This window comes from Triturus cristatus, chromosome 12 (genome assembly GCF_964204655.1).
Source record: "Triturus cristatus chromosome 12, aTriCri1.1, whole genome shotgun sequence".
NCBI lineage: Eukaryota > Metazoa > Chordata > Amphibia > Caudata > Salamandridae > Triturus > Triturus cristatus.
Window position 1 is genome coordinate 838,911,902 of NC_140595.1, and position 20,999 is coordinate 838,932,900.

The 20,999-nt window shown below is 45.7% G+C and overlaps 1 protein-coding gene across 1 annotated transcript in view; it reads left to right on the plus strand.

The window, feature by feature from the left end:
* Positions 1–20,999, plus strand: part of CHRNE (cholinergic receptor nicotinic epsilon subunit) — a 153,075-nt gene that overhangs the window by 107,820 nt on the left and 24,256 nt on the right. The window contains exons 8-10 of the mRNA XM_085639223.1: positions 4,581–4,695; positions 6,294–6,408; positions 7,045–7,252. Of these exons, the coding sequence (XP_085495349.1) occupies positions 4,581–4,695; positions 6,294–6,408; positions 7,045–7,252 (438 nt within the window). The remainder of the gene's footprint in view (positions 1–4,580; positions 4,696–6,293; positions 6,409–7,044; positions 7,253–20,999) is intronic.

Consider the following 20,999-nt stretch of genomic DNA (forward strand, 5'->3'; position numbering starts at 1 on the left):
GAATAATTTATTTAAATAATTTATAATGATGTGAACACTTAGCCTTTTAGTGCAAAGCTATCTTTGGGTGATGAAGTCTCTATTCCTCTTTAGATGGAAGGGACGGGGCGAAGAAAGCTGGCATGGTAATGGATTGTTGTATGTGGAAAGTCATGTCAGTTTCCAGGAGAAATGCTGCTTTAGCCCTGAAGCCTGGACTTAGCCCTAGGTAAATCAGATGGACTCTGACTTCCTCTGAAAAAGATTTTTAATTTATAAACCGGGTTCTAAGAATGCAAATGCTTGTGCCTTTTCAAGACAAGATCAGTTGGAAAGTGAAAATCAAGTGACTAAGAATCCACTATAAATGTTTTTCTCCAAAGAGTTTGTGAGATCATTATATTCCAGTAATCAAAGCAGATTCATGTTTGACCAAAGTACAAACAGGAAGGCAATCAATGAAGAGGTTTGGTTCACAGACCAGTGATTTAGATATGATCTGCTGGATTTTAGTACCATGAAAAAGCTGTGTATTTACCATCAGATCAGCTAAGATCACACCTTACGAGTTGGCTTTATGAATTAGCTAGCCATCCTAGAGTTGCTAAGACTGTCAAGAGGAAAGATATACTCTTGGTGAATTCTATATGTAAAGCATGTGTCCAACTTCTACCACAATCAAGGGTTCACATAGTAAACCAGTGGGACTGTTGAGACCTTTTCCCATTCCACCTAGACCATGACATGTGGTGTTGATGGACTCTAGTGTAGAGTTGCCCATAAGTCAAGGCTGTGTGCTGATTTTAGTAGCTATAGATCCTTGTCAAAGAAATGTCATTTTGTATCCCTGCCTGGTCAGCCCAATGCAGCCTCAGTACAGCGGTGGATTTTGAGTTCCTTAGGTCCACACAAACAGATAAATTACCTTCCTCAGGCACCACCCTGAGAGCTCTCTCTTGGACAAGGGATCGTAACAATGTGACGACGAGTTAGGCGCCCAAACAATAATAGCACCTGAAAAGGCGGCATCTCCATTCATGACGTATTCGCATTTTATAATTATCTCCGAGATAGCTCTCCATGTGCATATCCTGATGTACTTGGAAGCCATGATTGCTTTGGAAGAAATGCTTACTTTCAAAGGGAAACTCCGATTTAGTTTGTCATTCAGACCTCCTACCACTAGAGGTCACTGTAGAACAGTTACTGTATGTGTGCAGACCCTCACTGTTCTAACTGCTGTGGATATGTAACCCACTCACAGTCACTAGTTCCCAAACACCTCTGACCTGAACTGCCACTTGCATTTATGTGGGAACCGGGGCACCCGAATGGTAAATGGTGCCTAATTGTAGACAGTGGGGTTTCGACTGGCACCACATCTGATCAGATACTGAGGCCCCTTTAAATCGGGTGTCAAGGCAGAGATCTGCTTGAACCACAAGCCATGAGACCACAGAGTAGCATGGGTGGTTCTGTGCCAGCACCAGCGCATTTCCCTTGGAAGCGGAGCCACCGACGTAGCAGTAAACTCTGGGGGTTGTGAGCAAGAACTCATGCTACTGCCGGTTGATAGTGTAACTCCCACAGCAAAATAAGTTTATTTCACAAAAACTTAGTTTACATTCTGCTCCGCAGATTTTGACTACTGATCTTACTTCATTTCCAAATTCAGGTTGGTCTTCTGCAAAGATACACATGTGGAGGTTTGTCTGTCCACAGGTTACCATCCACGAATGGGTGACAACAGTGATAGATTGAATTGGGGAGTTGAACAGTATCTTCAAATCAAGCCTTGTCACAAAAGCTGATTTCAGCAATACACTGTAGTTAAAAGACCAAGACACAGAGCATTCCTCTATTGGGACGCCCCCTTTATTCTGTATGTATTGTCGCGGACCTCATGTATGTCCTTTTACTCAACTCTGTCAGGTCCTGCTGTGCAAGAACATTTAGTGAAGTTAACTGATATCCACAACTCTGCACAAAAGAGCCTGAAAAACGAAACAATACTTATAGGTTCCTTGCCAGTCATGAAAGAAGTCATGCTGTAAGCTTAGGGAGAATCTGCATTTGAAAAAACCTAAAAATGCAGCCTAAATATACGCGGTCATTTGTGATAGAACAGATTGTGAGTCCAGGTACTGTGAGACTGAAACTGACTCATTTTCTGAAAATCCATCCGGTTTTGAAGTATCCTTGTTACAGTCTTGCCCTGAAAACGCACGTCTTGCTTCATGTAATATGCCAGTTCAGATGAATTCAAAGAATAAATATTATGAAGTATGTCAGATTTTAGATGCATGAATTGTATGAGAAAATGAGACATATTTGGTGCCTGGCAAGGAGTGTGGTCCTGAAGAGATGTCATGAGATACAGCTTGCATCTTCATGCTCCAGGATTATTAAAGGACTTTGAGTCCAGCCATCATGTGTTAAAGTCTATAGGCAGTACTTTGTAACATGGAATCCCACAGACTAACTTAGGAGGTACGGGTTAGAGGATTTGCACAAAAACATTCGCTGCTATATCCTGTTACGAGTTTTGTACTATACAGCAGCTTCCCAGACAGTGTTAGTGAGTTACTCACCGCTGCTAATTTCACATTCAGTGTGCACATCCCATGTGTACACTGCTTCTAAATCAGGCAGCCATTTTGGATTGGTACTGTTTATAGCTTATCATTGTTTTACTGTTTCAAGATGGCCACCATGTAGTGTCCATGTTGGAAATTTAAAGCACTGATACACTCTGCACAATAACATCCAGAGATGGCTTGTAAGCAATGCCCACCACATTTATGCAGCAGCATTTTCCTCCTTTCTACTCCGCTCTCCACCATTCTACAGCACTCCACTCTACTCCACTCCATTCTAAATCACTCTACTCCAATTTATGCCACTCTACTGTATTTCACTCCACTCCACACTATGCCACTCTATGGCAGTCTACGCCACTCTAATCTGTGCCTCTCCACACAAGTCTATGCCACTCCACCCCTCTCTATTCTATGCAACTCCACTCTATTCTACTCTAAGACACTCTACTCTGCGCCACTCTATGATACTTTACTCCATGCCACTCTTCTGTACATGGCACTGTACGCCACTCCACTTTATGCCACTCCATGCCACTAACATTTACACATGCTGATCAGCAACTATGCTGCTGTACAACATGGCTAAAAGACATTGGGAAAGCCAATTGCTATCACAAAGGTGAGACCTGTTGGCTTTGCCAATGCTTGTTTACAAATGTTGAGAAGATAAGATGCTCATCTGACACATAATTTACACCCCTGATGTCAGCATTAAGGAGTGCTTTCCCCAGAATATTCACCATAAAATTCAAAAGCACTGGCATACCAATAAGGGCAACCATCCCTGGTGCTGGTGGATTTGATCCGCTCCAAGGTCCCCACGTGTCCAACTCTCTTACAAGTCGTCCTTCTACAGTCACAGGTAAGTCATGGATGGAAGAGACAGCCGAATCATAAGTCTTGGCAGCAGTCAGTTCTGCTGCAATGTGAGTCTTGCCTCTCAAACTGATGTTAAGCTGGAGAGGGGGAAGGGTGTTCTTCCTCATATGACCCTCTTCCCAAACCAAAATGGCAGACTTTCAGAGAACTTTCCTTACTAGATGCCCAAATCCAAAATGGGGGAGTAGTTAAGTACAAAAAGGCAAAATGGGAATGTGCCATAACGCAGTCAAAGACTGATTTTTTAAATAAAGTTCGCCCCCCTTTGTCAATATTTACCTCCAATTATTATTTTTTTCCAGCATTTTCATCTAGAAATTCTAGAGATTACTTTTAGAAGATCATGGATTCTCTAATATTCCATTTCGTTCTTCACTCCTGAAGGGATACTTAGTACCTAGTACCTCTCTTCAGTAATCTTCAATCAAGTTCCACTTTGCCTGGATGTTGTTTGCTTTTTCCTCCTCTGTGAACCTTTCTAAGAGACATCATTTCTTTCACGTATACTTGAAACATGTTAAGACAGTGGCTGCTGAAAGGAGTCTTCTTTACCTCAGGCAAGCCAAGTGAACATACAACTTAGAGGTCTTCGTGTTCTCCTATTGACAAACTGTCAGGAAATAGGACCATTTTTCTTCTACGCACCATCAAAAATCTGTATGTCTATCGCACACCGTCAACCTCGAAGAGCGTCCAATCCTGAAGGATTACCTCCGTTCAAAGTATACTGTCCCATCCAAGTCTGGATTTCTGAAGCTCTGAACTCCTTTCCTGCAGCGTTTTGAACAAGATTAAAAATTAAGCATCCCCCACTGAGTCCGTCTGCTTCTCTAAGGATGCCCTTCCAACATTCACCGCCTCCAGATGTCTTATTTTTGTGATTGCCATTCTCTACTGTCTATTCGGAACTGAGAATTTGATTGGTCAGTCTGCCTTGCTCTGTCCATCTCTGCTCAGTGTGTGCCTTTCCTTTCTCTGTGGTCAGAGCCTAGGTTGGTACCTAAATGGTTGGGAGGTGGGCGGGGTGGTAGGAAGAAAGGGGTTGTGCACGCGTGTGTTTAGATGTATCACTGTTCAGGATATGTCCTTAATCCCCCATGCTTTTCCTTCTTGTCATTGCAGCTGGAGGTCAGAAGTGTACAGTGTCCATCTCTGTGCTCCTGGCGCAGACTGTGTTCCTCTTTCTGATTGCACAGAAGGTTCCCGAGACCTCCCTCAGCGTACCACTCATTGGCAAGTAAGGGCTGTGGCCTCTGGTCGGTGTGTGCATGTCGCGCTGATCTTGCGATATTCCTCATCTTAACCTGCATTGCCTTAGTTACTTCCCAACTCCACCCAGAGCGCCTTCTGCACATTGCATTGTCATAGCACATTGATGAATGTAAACACGAGCCTGCAGAGGTTCCAAGATGTTAACCCCCAGTTGTCTTTGTGATACTGCAACTTTGAGACGTGATTGTGAAAATATTGCCAAACCCCACAGACTTTTATGGAATATTCTGCCCTTAGGCATTACAATTCTATGAGGTCAGGATAATCCTCGGGAAGGTGTCCCTATCTTTTGGATTCCAAGATTCCCAGGGTAGTGCTACTTCTCTTTGAGAGTCCACAATGTTCAGGTGAGCAGTGAATCTCTGTCAGATTCCAAGATTCCCAGGATAGCTGTGCGTCTGTCAGATTCCAAAGGTCAAAGGTTAGTGGTGCTACTCTCTAAGATTAACATGCAGACAGTGGGGAGCTTCTTCACAAAGGTAGATTCACGCTTTTGTCTAGGTTCGGATTTCTCAGGTATTCACGAACTAGGAGTGTAGCTGTGCGTAGAGCATCCTTACAACCGCGGAGTCTCCACGCTCATGGCACATAAAAGATGTGCATGGAAAAAAACATAACGTCTGTGAAGAGATATTGTGGTAGGACAAAGGCCAGGAACATCTCAAAAGACCACACTTTGGGGAAGTAAAGCAGCTGGTGCGCAACGTCCATCCAAACTCTTGTAAGAAGATTACGTTGAATTGAGAAGAAAAGGCTTCAATATGCAGATTCTCAGCTAATAGTGGGTTTCCTTGTGACGTCCAAGATAGTTAGGAAAGTGTTGCTGTCTCATACACATTTCTGTGGCTTCACTTACTAAGGTGTCATCTTGATGAGGTGGAATTAGTATCTCTATAAAAATCCTAAATGATCAAAGAGCACAGGTTTGCTTGAAATATAAAGATGTTCTTTCATCAATTCTTGACCTCGAGAAATGTCAGGATCTCCACGCTGGCCTTCCCTTTTCTCTGTCATATTGCTAAATGACCTGCTCAACATTCCATCATCTGTCATACTCCAGGATTCCCAGGTGACTAGTCTGTCTTCTAGTTGAGATTGTAAAACTGTCAGGTCAGCCTTCCTGTCTCTCTAAGATATTCTGAACGCCCCAAGGACATCCTTCCCTTGGAAACACGGCCAGTCCAGGCTTGCGTCCTTCTAGGCTCTTTGCATCGTGTGGTGGAGCGAGGTCTGTTGAGGGGTGGCAGTCCAGGCTTGCGTCCTTCTAGGCTCTTTGCATCGTGTGGTGGAGCGAGGTCTGTTGAGGGGTGGCAGTCCAGGCTTGCGTCCTTCCGGCTCTTTGCATCGTGTGGTGGAGCGAGGTCTGTTGAGGGATGCCAGTCCGGGCTTGCGTCCTTCTAGGCTCTTTGCATCGTGTGGTAGAGCGAGGTATAATGAGGGGTGCCAGCCCAGCCTTGAGCTTTTCCAGCTCTTTGCATCATGTGGTGGAGCGAGGTCTGTTGAGGGGTGCTCTGGTCTTACAACTGCGATCTATAACCCAGCCTATATCTCCTCTCCTTGCAGGTACCTAATATTCGTCATGTCGGTGTCCACGCTGATCGTCCTGAAGTGCGTGATCGTCCTGAATGTCTCTCTGAGGACTCCGAACACACACAGCATGTCTGAAAAGATCAAGCGTGTAAGAGATACACACGTAGTGTGGAGTTGTGTGATTTCTCTGTTGTGGTGAACACTCATTATTACAATTCTTCTTAGATGAGGGAGTCTGTTGCCTCAATGATGTACAATTCTACAGCGGACGCAAGGTAGTGTTCAGTGTGGGACTTTCCTACTCTGAAGAGCTTGTCCAAACACAAGTCATACAGACAGAAGTGCACTGTAGAGCTTACAATAACTAGCCATGCAGGCACAGCAAACACAGTGAATCTTTTAGTGGCGACCAGCTAGTCGTGAAACCCACTGTTTATTCTATCCTATTTTCTGTAACTTTGCTATGATTAGTGCTAGAGACAACATGTATTCTTTGCCCCAGGGAATGAAAAGGACCTACTGTAAGTTGCAATGTTCATTCAATTCTACATTTTCCATCTGAGCTACCTTAAATTATCATTACAGAGCTGTAATCTCTGAGTATAATCTAGAGATTCAGACTATAGAGATGCAAAGAGAGAGGAAGCCTGCAAGCGAAGGAGAGGACATTTTAAAAATGTGTCTGCATTGGCCAACGAGCGAGACGCGCACATTGTTCTGCCACCATGCTTGGATTCCTGTCCTTGCTGTTACACTCCTCTAATGCATGGCCTGGCCTCCCTAGGTGTTCCTGGAGGTGTTGCCTCATTACCTGGGCATGCACCTGGAGCCCTCCGATGACCCCTGGGACGCCCCCAGACCGCGCCGGCGGAGCTCCTTTGGGATCATGCTGAAGGCGGAGGAGTATGTCCTGAAGAAGCCGCGCAGTGAGCTGATGTTCGAGCGGCAGAAGGAGAGGCACGGCTTCAAGAAGTCCTTCCTGGACAAGTATGGTAGGTCAGCGGCGTTCCGTGTATTCAGTCTGTGACTGATCGTGCCCAACTACAGCGAGGGGTTTGAGCTGCAAAATAAACTCACTGGCAAAGAAATAACAGAAATGTGCCATTTGTTGTGGGACACCCCCGCGCCGCACGGCCACCAGCTGCTGTGTGTGCCCCCTCGCCTTGCCCTCTGCCTCGCTGCCTGCCTCGCTGCCGGCTGACGCCGCTGGCGTCTGTTTTTGCTTGTTTTGTCTAGCATTTGTGCTTGTTTGAACTGCATTTTCCTCCCGTGTTAGCAGCTTTTGTCTGACTTTTGTGCCTGTATTTTTTTCTAGTCAGTTTCTGCATTTTCCTCCCGTGTTAGCAGCTTTTGTCTGACTTTTGTGCCTGTATTTTTTTCTAGTCAGTTTCAGCCCTTTGCGTTCTCCTGCCTGTCTGCCCGCCTACCTCGCCGCCCTCCGCCTTCCCTCCCCGCTCCCCGCTTCCCGCCACCACCGCTGACCACGCCCCTTTTTCCTTTCTGTTCCCTCCCCGCTCCCGCCTCCCAGCTGCCCCGCCCACCCGCGCACTTGGCCTTATATGGCGACCGTGCGACGCAGGTGAGTGTGACCCACTTGTGGGACACCCCCGCGCCGCACGGCCACCAGCTGCTGTGTGTGCCCTCTGCCTCGCTGCCTGCCTCGCTGCCGGCTGACGGCCGGCTGACTGTTTTTGCTTGTTTTGTCTAGCATTTGTGCTTGTTTGAACTGCATTTTCCTCCCGTGTTAGCAGCTTTTGTCTGACTTTTGTGCCTGTATTTTTTTCTAGTCAGTTTCTGCATTTTCCTCCCGTGTTAGCAGCTTTTGTCTGACTTTTGTGCTTGTTTTGTCTAGCATTTGTGCTTGTTTGAACTGCATTTTTCCTCCCGTGTTAGCAGCTTTTGTCTGACTTTTGTGCCTGTATTTTTTCCTAGTCAGTTTCAGCCCTTTGCGTTCTCCTGCCTGTCTGCCCGCCTACCTCGCCGCCCTCCGCCTTCCCTCCCCGCTCCCCGCTTCCCGCCACCACCGCTGACCACGCCCCTTTTTCCTTTCTGTTCCCTCCCCGCTCCCGCCTCCCAGCTGCCCCGCCCACCCGTGCACTTGGCCTTATATGGCGACCGTGCGAACGCGCAGCGGTCACGCGCAGCGGGCGCGCCGATTGTGCGCCGAAGGCGCGCCAAAGGTAAGCCCGTCTGCGCCCGTCCGCGACCGGACCGCGCCCAGCGCCAGGACCCCTGGCCAACGAAGATCCCGACCGACCCGCCTGACGTACTCCGCCGCCATCCTCACCGCACTCAACACCGGCCGACTCCCAGAATGCCATCAAGCCACTCCACGACGTACCCACGGACCTTTCAGCTGCCACGCCTGCAAGTTCACCTGCATCCGGACCAGCCTCGCACCAGCACCCACCAAGTCGAACACCAGCAGCACCCACCTCAAGTGCATCCTGCTCAACACCCGCTCCGTCCACAGACACGCCATCGAACTCTGGAACCTTCTAGACGCCACAGCCCCTGACGTCGCCTTCCTCACGGAGACCTGGATGAACGCCTCTTCAGCTCCCGACATCGCCATCGCTATCCCAGAGGGCTACAAGGTCGTCCGGAGGGACCGAAACGCCAACCAGATGGGAGGAGGCATCGCCATCATCCACAGGAACACCATCCGTCTCACGACCAGCACCAACAACACCCTGACCAGCGCCGAACACCTGCATTTCCAGATCCACACCAACCCGAACACCACCCTCAGAGGCACCCTGATCTACCGACCCCCTGGACCACGCACACAATTCAGCGAGGACATCGCCGACTTCGTCAGCCCGCATGCCCTCCCCTCCGCCGACTACATCCTCCTGGGAGACCTCAACTTCCATCTGGAGAACAACAACGACCGCAACACCAGCACCCTGCTCGACAACCTCGCCAACCTGGGACTCAAGCAACTGGTGTCCACCCCCACCCACCTCGCCGGACACACACTCGACGCAGTCTTCTCATCCAGCACAGACATAGACTTCAGCCACGCCACAGAGCTTCAATGGACGGACCACAGCTGCGTCCACTTCACCTTCAAGAGAACGACGACCCACCAACACCAGCAACAGGCAGCCCGCAGAAGCTGGAACAAGATCACAGCAGACCAGCTCGCCACCTCCCTGAACCAGCACCCTCCTGCCAGCTCAGCGAACCCCAGCCAAGCCGCCGACAACCTCACGAAGTGGATCGGCAACTGCGCGGACGAACTCGCCCCACTGAGGACCCCGCCTAGCAGACCCGGCAGCAAGAAGGCCCCATGGTTCACCGACGAACTCAAGAGCTCCAAGAAGAACTGCCGAGCCCTCGAGAAAGTCTGGAGAAGGGAACCGACACCAGACAACAGGACCTCCTTCAAACTTGCCACCCGGAAACACCACCAGCTGATCCGCGCCGCCAAGAAAACAGCATTCAAAGACCGGTTGGACAACAACGCACACAACTGCAAGGAACTCTTCAACATCGTGAAAGAGCTTTCCAACCCCAGCGCAGGAAACAACGACATCACCCCATCGCAAGACCTCTGCAACTCCCTCGCTTCATACTTCCACAACAAGATCGCGGACATACATAACAGCTTCAACAACCAACCAACGCACACCATGACCGAACAACCACCCCCCACCACCACCCTCCACGCCTGGACCCCGATCAGCACCGAAGACACCATCCGCACGATGAACTCCATCCACTCCGGATCACCGACCGACCCCTGCCCTCACCACGTCTTCAACAAGGCCGACGCTGTCATCGCACCCCACCTGCGAGACATCATCAACACTTCCTTCGACACCACCATCTTCCCTGAGAGCTGGAAGCACGCCGAACTCAGCGCCCTACTAAAGAAACCTACAGCGGACCCCACCGACCTCAAGAATTACCGCCCCATCTCGCTCCTCCCGTTTCCAGCCAAAGTCATCGAGAAGACCGTCAACAAGCAGATGGCCGCCTTCCTCGAGACAAACGGATCCCTCGACCCCTCACAGTCCGGCTTCCGAGCCAATCACAGTACCGAGACCGCCCTCATCGCCGCCACCGATGACATCCGAGCCCTGATGGACAATGGAGAAACAGCGGCCCTCATCCTCCTAGACCTCTCTGCGGCATTCGACACGGTCTGCCACCGCACCCTAGTACGGCGCCTCAGCAACATCGGAATCCAGGACAAGGCGCTGGACTGGATCATCTCCTTCCTCGACGGAAGAACACAGAGAGTCCGCCTACCACCGTACAAGTCAGAGGCCTCCGAAGTCACCTGCGGCGTCCCTCAAGGATCATCTCTGAGCCCCACCCTCTTCAACGTCTACATGAGCCCCCTCGCGGCCATCGTACGCAAACACAACCTCAGCATAATCTCCTACGCCGACGACACCCAACTGATCCTCTCCCTGACCAACGACCCCGCCGCCGCCAGATCCAACCTGCACGAAGGGATGAAAGAGGTAGCCGAGTGGATGACGACCAGCCGCCTGAAACTGAACTCGGACAAGACGGAGGTCCTCATCCTGGGCTCCTCACCCTCCGCCTGGGACGACTCCTGGTGGCCTCCCGCCCTGGGCACCGCACCCAAACCGACAGACCATGCACGCAACCTGGGCTTCCTCCTGGACTCCTCCCTCTCCATGACCAGGCAAGTCAACAACGTCTCCTCGGCGTGCTTCAACATCCTACGCATGCTACGGAAGATCTTCTGGTGGATCCCCACCGAGACCAGGAAGACCGTCACCCAGGCCCTCGTCACCAGCCGACTGGACTACGGCAACGCCCTCTACGCCGGTACCACCGCCAAGCTCCAGAAGAGACTCCAGCGGATCCAGAACGCCTCAGCCAGACTCATCCTCGACATCCCACGAACCAGCCACATCTCCGGACATCTGAGAGACCTTCACTGGCTCCCCGTCAACAAAAGAATCACCTTCCGCCTCCTCACCCACGCACACAAAGCCCTACACGACCAAGGCCCGAGCTACCTCAACAGCCGAGTCAACTTCCACGCTCCCAAACGCCACCTCCGATCAGCCAACCACGCCCTCGCCGCCGTCCCCCGCATCCGAAGAGCGACTACAGGAGGAAGGTCCTTCTCCTACCTGGCCGCCAAGACCTGGAACTCCCTCCCGACCGACCTGCGCCTGACCCAAGACCACCTCTCCTTCAGGAAGAAGCTGAAGACCTGGCTGTTCGAGCAGTAGCGGCACCCCCCCCTCCCCCCCCCCCCAGCGCCTTGAGACCCTACGGGTATGTAGCGCGCTTTACAAGTGTCACTGATTGATTGATTGATTTTATGAGTATCTGAAAAACACACAATGGCTTAGTATTCATTATGAAAAATATTTAACCAAAAACTATGAAATCTCAAGGAAGAACTAAGAAGGTACGTTTTGAAATTTCCTCAAATACTCTCCGTTACACGTTATGAAGAAATTTACAGACTGATCATTCCTCAATGGTGGGGAGTGCCCCCTCTTAAAATAATCTCTAATGCACCAGAAACTTTAGGGACCTCTTGGTACAGACAGTCTTACATTTTGACTTGTGTCAATTATGACTATTTGAATTACACCTCTTTGAAGTATTCACAAAACTTTCCCACACAACCAGGTGTAACTCAGATCTGTTGGAGGGAACAAGCACAGGCAGATGTGCGACAGCTACAAAACAACGTCACTCAGTCATGTTTTCCTGATGTACGCTATACACAGAGTAAAATACATCTGTTTGAGGCCAGAACTTCAGATGTTCTCTCTCTATTTAAAGATATATTCATGTTAGTTTTCTTCACAGCTCCTGGGTAAACTAGGATGATTTCTTTCATTAAAGTAATAATGCAGCTTGTAGCGCGTACGCGACAAACCCAATAGCCTCCAGGTGTGTACAAGAAGGTGAGGAATTACAGATAAAAAGGCTTCAGTGCTTTCTGAAGTCAGGAAAGGGGGGTTCTTGGGTGGCTTGGGGGTTGGTTCCACGGGATCAGTACAACCACAGAGAAGGGACCCCCCCATTGGTGGATTCCAGGTAGAAGTCAGAGGAGAGGTTTGCTCTCTCCATCGTCTCCTGAGCTACAGCAGGAAGACTTCTCTGACAAACTCCTGACTTCCACTGGCCGGGTGACATCAGTGAGTACATTGCCCACATTGGAGTCATTTGCTCCCTTTCATTTCACAAAATTAAGCAAGGTTTGCCAACTTTGCAAATTTGTAATTTACACAAGTATACAATTTACACCTTTTTACCTAGCGTAAGACACTCTTAAATCAGGAAGAAACTCTCGTAAATTAGGAAGTAAGATTGGAAGGACAACAGCGCAGATACGTAATAATAAGAACAACTTTTTTGTAATGAAAATTGATTAGTAAGTCAAAAAAGATATTAGCATCACTTATTCAACCCAGTAAGTTATAGTTCTGGTAAATGCTTGGACACTGCAATATCTCGATGGATATAAGCCATGTAAATATTGACATGGATAACTAAAAAAGGCAGCTTTGTGAAAACAATTTGATTTTCAATATAAAATAGGTTAAAAAGCATTACCATATATCCTGATTATTTTTCTGTCTTATGTCGTGTTTGTGTAGTGTGTGTATCCAGATTATCTGTCAGGTTGGCTTTCCAAAGTCTACCTTCACACCTGCAGCTCCGCCAATACCCACCCTGCTTTCACTGCTGGTGCCATCACACATGCTCTTGATCACAGACTCATGGCTCAACACCCAATCTTAACCAATCAAAGACACCATAGGTCTTGAAGGTTACAGTGCAATCAAAGCAGGGAGTGGAAAGTCCTAGGGGGTAAGGTAGTTCTGATCCACCCAAAGGGACCAATGTGCATAAAAGGGGCACTTCTAAATCTTTTGAATCACTTAAGAAAGGAGACAGATCTGACCCGACGTGTTATCGCCCCATCTCCCTCCTGGAATCTCCCGTAAAACGAAGGGTCAGGGTTCTCCTCCAGAGATTAGAGCAGTGGGCTCCCGATAACTCAATCCTTTTGGAGGCTCAATATCGATTCAGGAAGGCGTTGGGGACCGCAGAGCAGTGCGTGGACTTGGACCTGTCATTGGGAAGGACACAAAGGCAAATCCGGGTCTGGTGGCTCAGTGAACTAATGCGTCCACTGAAGGGGCCTGTGTTCGACCTCATGGTCACAGGTTTAAATTCCAGTTGGTCTACTCAGCCTTTCATCCATCTGAGGTCAATAAAATGAGTACCATTGAGTTGGGTAACAATAAACATCTGTTATTCAGGCCATGGAGACCCAGGGGTGATAAGTGTGTTTTACAAATACATGTTATGTTATGTCTTTACTTGAGTTTTGCCGACTTCAGTAGTTCCTTTGATTTGATGGACCATTCAATCCTCGGGCAGACACTGCTCTCACCAGGGGCCCCTGAGAACGTTGTGCTCTTTCTGACTCGGTTGTACAGGAACCTGTCTGCTAAGGTCTGCTTTGGCCCTAATCAGGAATGTTCCCCATCATTTAGAATCAAGAGGCGAATCAGACAGGGCTGTGTTTTGGCTCCATTCCCATTTTCCCTTTATATTAATGGGGTGGACGATGCCCTGAGGTATCTGCAAGCCGATGCGTCTACAGTAGCTGGGGGCTCGGTTCTGGTGCTATTGTACTCTGATGATGTGGTCCTGATGTCAAGGGACCCCATCAGTTTCCAGATATTGATGAACATAATTGTTGATTCTATGGAGATTAGGCAACTAAAGATCTATATTGCAAAGACCTTTACGATTCCATGTGGGAAAAAAACACCCAAAAGTGTCGGACCTTTTTTCATCAAGGGCTCCCCAGTTGTGAGGGTTAATACATTTAATTATTTGAATATCCTTTTTACCAGTAACGGCTCATGGTCCCAACACATCCAAAATGTTAGATCTAAAATGAGCAGAGTTTGCGAGGGAGACTTTAGGCACTCCCGCAAACTTGGTAGTGGCTCTGTCAAAGAAATGATTAACATTTACACGGCCAAAGCGCTGTCAGCGGCTCTCTATGGAGGGGCTTGTGGTGCTATATCTGTTGCGGGTCTCTTCAGGTTGAGGAGAACGTCTTACCCAGGGACCTGTTATGCGCCTCCACCTCTGTTCCATCTTTCATTGTCCATGAAGAGGTTGGGTTAACTCGTCTGGAGGATTTACTTTTGCTCAAGCCTCATTTTGATATGTCGTTCAATTTGGACTAAATCTGAAATGGCCTTCACGAAAGCGATTATTTCAGATTGTTTAGCACTTGATTATGTTTTTAATATCGCCAGGCTTTCTTACATTAATGAAACTTTTAAATTATTATTTGGTACCCCCGTGCTCCAAGACCCACACAGAGCGTTGGCCTTTCATAACAGCGCGGTGAGGGCCCAATTTTTTAGCACTAGGGCCCTCAACCTACTGTTGCTTCTTGCATGCTACTTGCCTCTCATTTGTCTTTGGTATCTAATACCCAGCACCGCTTTGTTCTTTCTAGGCTGCGTTTGGATATAATACACTTCCTTGTCACTTTTCCCACTATGAAGCAGCGGCTCAGAGACATGGTCCCGCGTCCTTTTGACGGTGTCTTGAAACAGAGCGCTCAGCACTTGACTTTATTTTGTAGATTTAAAGATGGTCTAAGGAAACATTATTTGAAACTGATTTTCATAGCATATAATGTTAGGGGTTACAATGCTGCAGTAAAATTATTGTGCGCCCTGACCAATCCCTTTTCATGTTTTAGTATTGCTTCATATATTCGAGGAGCAATTCGAGTAAGAAAAAGCATTATATTTTAACTCTTGTATGGAAGTTGGAGCAAGGACTTTAACTGTATGTTTTTAGATTGTATGGGTGTATTCTGTTTTATTTGTCTTTTTATCATTTGCTGTCATAGTTTACTCTTTGCTCTTTTATGGCAAATGTTGTTTGTGCCGCATACAGATCATGAATTGAATCGAATCTCTAAAAGTGGCTGGGTAATCCATCTGATGTGTGGAACATGCTTGTCATGTACCCTCCACCCATATTTTACAAAGTATTCTTTGAATCATTCACTGAGTATGTAACTGACCAAATACAGTCTCGTTCCCAGAACTTCTGTCTTGAGGACTTAACTTCAACTGAAATAATCCATCGGAAACTTACCTCTTACAAATCTTCTACACCCCATCAACCTGCAATTAGACTTGAAAGCTCTAACTCATAACAAAGGTACATTTCTGGAGACTCAATCATCCATGATACCATTTCACTGCAGGGACAACCTCCTATAGAAGTCGACGGATCCAACCTCTACTTGATCCCTTTGACCAGTGTATTGCAGCCCTGATCACTTTCAGATGACACACCAAAGGCAGTCTATGAAAATTAGTTCATATAAATCTGATTTGGATTGGATACTGGTACTTTTCAACATTTTCAGGTTCAGTACCATGTACGTTCAGTACATCGCCCAAGACGTGAATGCTTCTTTTGACAGCTATCATTTGGATTTATCAAAAGCAATCAAATGCCCAGATACCATCAAGACAATCTAACACTTTTACAACCACTGCAACACCTAGCTCTCAGGTGCTGTCTTCATTTGGAGAAAAGAAATCTGTAAAGTTTATAGTCTCTGTTTCTCACATGACCTATAGTTTTCTACCCAACATCTGCAGGATGAAACTACAAGCTAGAGCTTTTGGCAGTCTGTAGTGAAAGAAGGTAAGTCCAGTTCCATGTAGAATAGTCCAATAGGTTTACTCAGGATAGATGTTACAAAGTAGAGAAGCCCCACCAGGAGCAGCCTACCTGCTTCGCAGCCCATCCTCCAACTGACCCTCTCACTCACCAAAACTCCACTGCCACCTCACACACCAACATTCCACCACCGCAGTCACACTGGCTGAGCAGCAGGTATAACACAGTCAAAGCTCAATTTGTACAAGATAAAATACATAACACTCTTAATTACCTTCTAAAACTCTTTATATGGGTGAAGCTCTGCTTTTCAAAAGAGCCTGCTAACTTAAACCATCGGTTCCAACTCAGATACAACATGTTTTTTAACTTTTTCATGAAATCTGACTCCCTTTTTCCTTTACTAGCTAAGGGCTGGGGGAAATTTCATATCTATCTTGGAGTCCAATCATGCACTTGCTCAAAGGTATCAAAACTTCAGTTTACCTGACAATGTCATTCCGACACAGATTCCTAAAAAGAACTTTGGAGGCTTTACAACCCTACTGTGCCGTTTTATCGAGACTTTATTAATACCAAGTTCCTCCTCAGCTCTCCCAAAGACTAACCGCTTCATACCTCTACCATAAAAAAAGCACTTTGGCAAGGTACCGTGCAAGGGGCACATACATATTCAGCCCCGCTTCGTCGTCCACTGTTGTTGAAATCACTCCATTGTCTTCAGAGAAGCAGCCATGTTGTTCACCTGGAGAGAAAAGTTTAAAGCTACAAAAAAGTGATGGATGGAATTTGTCCACAACGTCCTCCCAGATTAGAACTGGCCATATGTAAATCAGTCTATACTCTGCTCCAATAGGAATAGTCCAGCCCGAACTGCCAGGCCAAGTCCTCTCTGATCCTGAACACATGCGACACAAGACTGGTTTTGCCGTGAAATATCCCAGATGAAATTCATCCCATTCAGGACGGTAGTCCCACCTGACACTGCTTCTGGATTGGTCGGTGACATTCCCTATGATCAACCATCTTAAACCCTTAATACAGGACCAGCAAAGCAGCTTCCCAGGCCCTCTCCCATGCTGCCCCTTAAATCTGGACACCCTCCCCGATCTTCATAAAGACTGGAAACCCATGTTTTTCAACATACGTCGAGCCAGTGAACATGTCCTTGCTGCGGTCTTCCGGTTTTCATCTATTTAATTCATCTGGCCAGCCCTGGACTCTAAACCCCTGATATCTCTGCCACCCCTGCTCTACACCTTTATGTTTTTTGACCTCACTGTTCCGTGGTTCCCTCCACCTCGATGCCCTGCAGGAGTTCACTCTTTCTCAGACCCCTCTGACTCCTTGACCTACTGTCCACTCATATCTTCATTATCTTACTCTCATCAGATAGTAAAATGTAGATTGATAGTTGCTTTTTCACTGTTCTTTGTAAGCGAAGTTGTTTATCACATGGGTCACTCACTGTCCAGTGCACTACTACCCTTGATTGGAGTGTGCTCCGCATCATGACACAATATTATTCTAAGAAATAACATTGTTAAAAATATTGGGAATAAATATTTTTTACCATAATATCGTGATCCTATACTTAATATGGTAAGTACTAAAATATAACGGAAAAAGTATAGTTCACTCTAATTTTTTTAAAATCTATAAATATAGTTTAAATAAGTAAATGTTAATATATTACTATATCATTTTTATATAATGTAGATGAAATATATTCCACTAATATTTAATGCTATATATATATATAACTATATATATATATATAAAACTATATGCTTACATAAACACACATATACATGTGTTTCTATTTATATATATACATTTTCTCTTCTATTTTCTATTTATATATATACAGATACACACACACACACATATAGATAATGTAACATAATTAAGAAATATATTTATATTACATTATATTATTTTTTAAATGTATTAATATGGAAATATCTAGCTATATATACATATTCATGCAAATATTACTATAATTAAGATCATCTAAAAAATTATTTTCGTAATTATATTAGTGTGTATATATATATATATATATATATATATATATATATATATATATATATATATATAGTAATATAATTAAGAAACTATTTATTTTAGAATATATTTAAGTGTATATATATATATATGTATGTGTGTGTGTGTATATATATATATATATATATAATAAAACCATAATAAATAAACACAAATGAATAAGATAAAATATATTAATGTACACAATAATTAAAATAGTAACAGAAAATATATTAATGTACACAATAAATAAAATAGTAACATAACAAAATAAAAAACACATTTACAAAATATACTATAAACATTCAAATAAATTTTAAAATAAAAACAAATAATGTTAAATGCAAAACAATATAAAACAATGAATCCTATAAGCTCTATTTTGTCAAAGTTATTACTACTAATGGAGTCTAAGAAAATTAAATATACTATTTGCACTCTAATTAGTGCAATGCCAGGGAAAGTGTTGGAATTTGTAGGAGTAAAATGTACTATTACCACTCCAGCCTGTGCAACAGTAGGGAACGCGTTGGATTTCAGAGGGGTGAAATTTATTGTTCCCACTCCAAGCAGCGCAACAGTAGGGAAAGCATTGAACTTTAGAGGAGTAAATGTACTATTATCTTTCCAGTCTGTGCAACAGTAGAGGAAAGTGTTGGATTCTGGAGGGGCGAAATCTACTATTCCGACTCCAGTCTGTGCAACAGTAGAGGAATTGTCAAAGTGCAAAGAGGTTAATTTACTATTCCTACTGCAGTCTGAACAAGAATAGGTAAAGTATTTCACTTCAAACACCTTACGTATATAAGTAACACCATGAATATATAAAAAATATTAAACTCTTAATATAAAAGGTATTATTTAACGTAAATATATATATGTAACAAAAATAAAAGTCATTAATCAATTTACATAATCGATATTCATTAAAATAATTAATCACCAATTAATAAATAATTGTTATTCAGTTATTAATTAATGTTCAACCCTATGCCCCTTAAAACCTATGCCCACACCTAAAATATAACTTAAGAAAATAAGTATCCCATTATTGACATATTTAAGATCAATGTAATAATTAATTAACAAGTACTTAATTAACTTCCTAGCCAAGACTCCTACAAACCTTGCAGCCTCCAATTAAAATGTAATTAAAATAATTAAATATTCCATAGTTCAAATATTTAATATTCAATTAAATAATTAATTTAAATAATTAATTTACAGCTATTTGTGGATGAATCATTAATTAAATAAATTGGATGCGGTATCGCAGAATCCGATTCGGAACCCTTTTTCTGAACGAATCGTACAGATTTCCCAACGACCGATTACGATGCCCGGAAACCGTTCGAGCAGTCTGAATCAGTTCCGAAAGGCATCCTGGACAGCCTGAGGGGGAAATTCTCAAGAACGTGTGATAACCCTCGCAGATGTAGCATAACGCAATTCTTCACATCGCAGTCTATCGTGGGAAAATAACTCCGTGTTAACGTGGAATTCCCAAGCGATAGTCCCACGACAACGCATCAAATGACCGCGCTAAAATCAACGCGACTCCGCAAAAATGCAAAAGATCAACGTGAAAAAAGTTGCGATGCCCCAAATCACGATACAAAAATCAGCGAAAACAAGTCACAGGCCTGCAATTCCCACGCATCATGTGTGAAAATGCATTATAAAAGCAAAAAAAGAAACACACCAAAACCAAATCAAACTGTGTAGCACCATGGATGCACCCGGACCGAGTGCAGAGTACAACCCGAACCCCACAAGCCCCACAGAGGACCAGCCAAGAACCCCCGGGTTGGGGAATGGCAAGGAGAAGAGGAAGAGGAAGACGGGGTTCAGTCCACAGGAAGACCGGATCATCGTCACGGAGGTGATAGAACACTACCAACAACTGTTCATAACCTCCACTGCGTCATTGGCAACACAAACGGAAATATGTCAGTCCATCTTCACCAACGTGAATGCAGTGGGAGTATCTAGGTCAATGGAGGAGGTCAAGAGGCGCTGGTATGATGTGACAAGCCATTCCTAGCAGAAACTCGCTGCCAAAGGCGACTGGAGGTGGGAGTCCTGCGCTGCAGGAGGAGCTGGATGAGCTGGAGGAAATGGTGGCCACAGTCATCAGTGTGGAGACGGTGCAAGGAGTTGGGGTTCTGGACACAGCTCGATATGACCTGACCCAACTGCAACAGGGTGAGTAATGACCAGGGACTGGGGGGACGGAGGGAGATGGGCACAATGGCACACATGCACAATGATGACCAGCACACTGCACACCCACAATGAGTTTGGCACATGTCCTTGATACCCTTGGCACACTGCAGCACACATAGAAACACCAAGTAGGCCCCCGTCCACATTGTGAACAAATGGGCCCCCCTCCATATCACCAATGCCACAACCTACCCATGCACATGTGCTAAATCCAGAGAAGCAGCGGCTTAGTGAGCCACACGGACAATGCAAGTGACACTGCATGACAGATAGAAGGCTGCAGCAACAATACATGACATGGTGCACGAGATGACTTTGAGGTGGCTGAGTGTGGACCACATCCGTAAAAGAGCAGGTCACACTCTGACACATCCACATGCACCTACCACCCATGACGTCAAAAACACATCTGCAGACAAACAATGCACAAGAGTACACAAATCAGTCTAAGAGCACCAATGAGCCGAGACCCGAACATCCCAGCACCCGAAAAGCACACAAGTCAAAGGCACCCCGACTCAAAGGGATAAGGGCCCGCCAAATCAGAGCTGCAGGGGAGACTCACCAACAATGCAGCACACACACAGCAAGCACAGTACATCGACATTGACGACAATATCATACAAAGTGCAACCCTCACACCACAGGACAGAGGACACAACTGGTGCCTCTCGTGCGTAGTAACTGGTCAATCACATCTGGCATTGAATGACACTGTGAGATGATAATGTATGAGTACAACCTCACATCCGTCATGTAGTCGAAATGTCCACT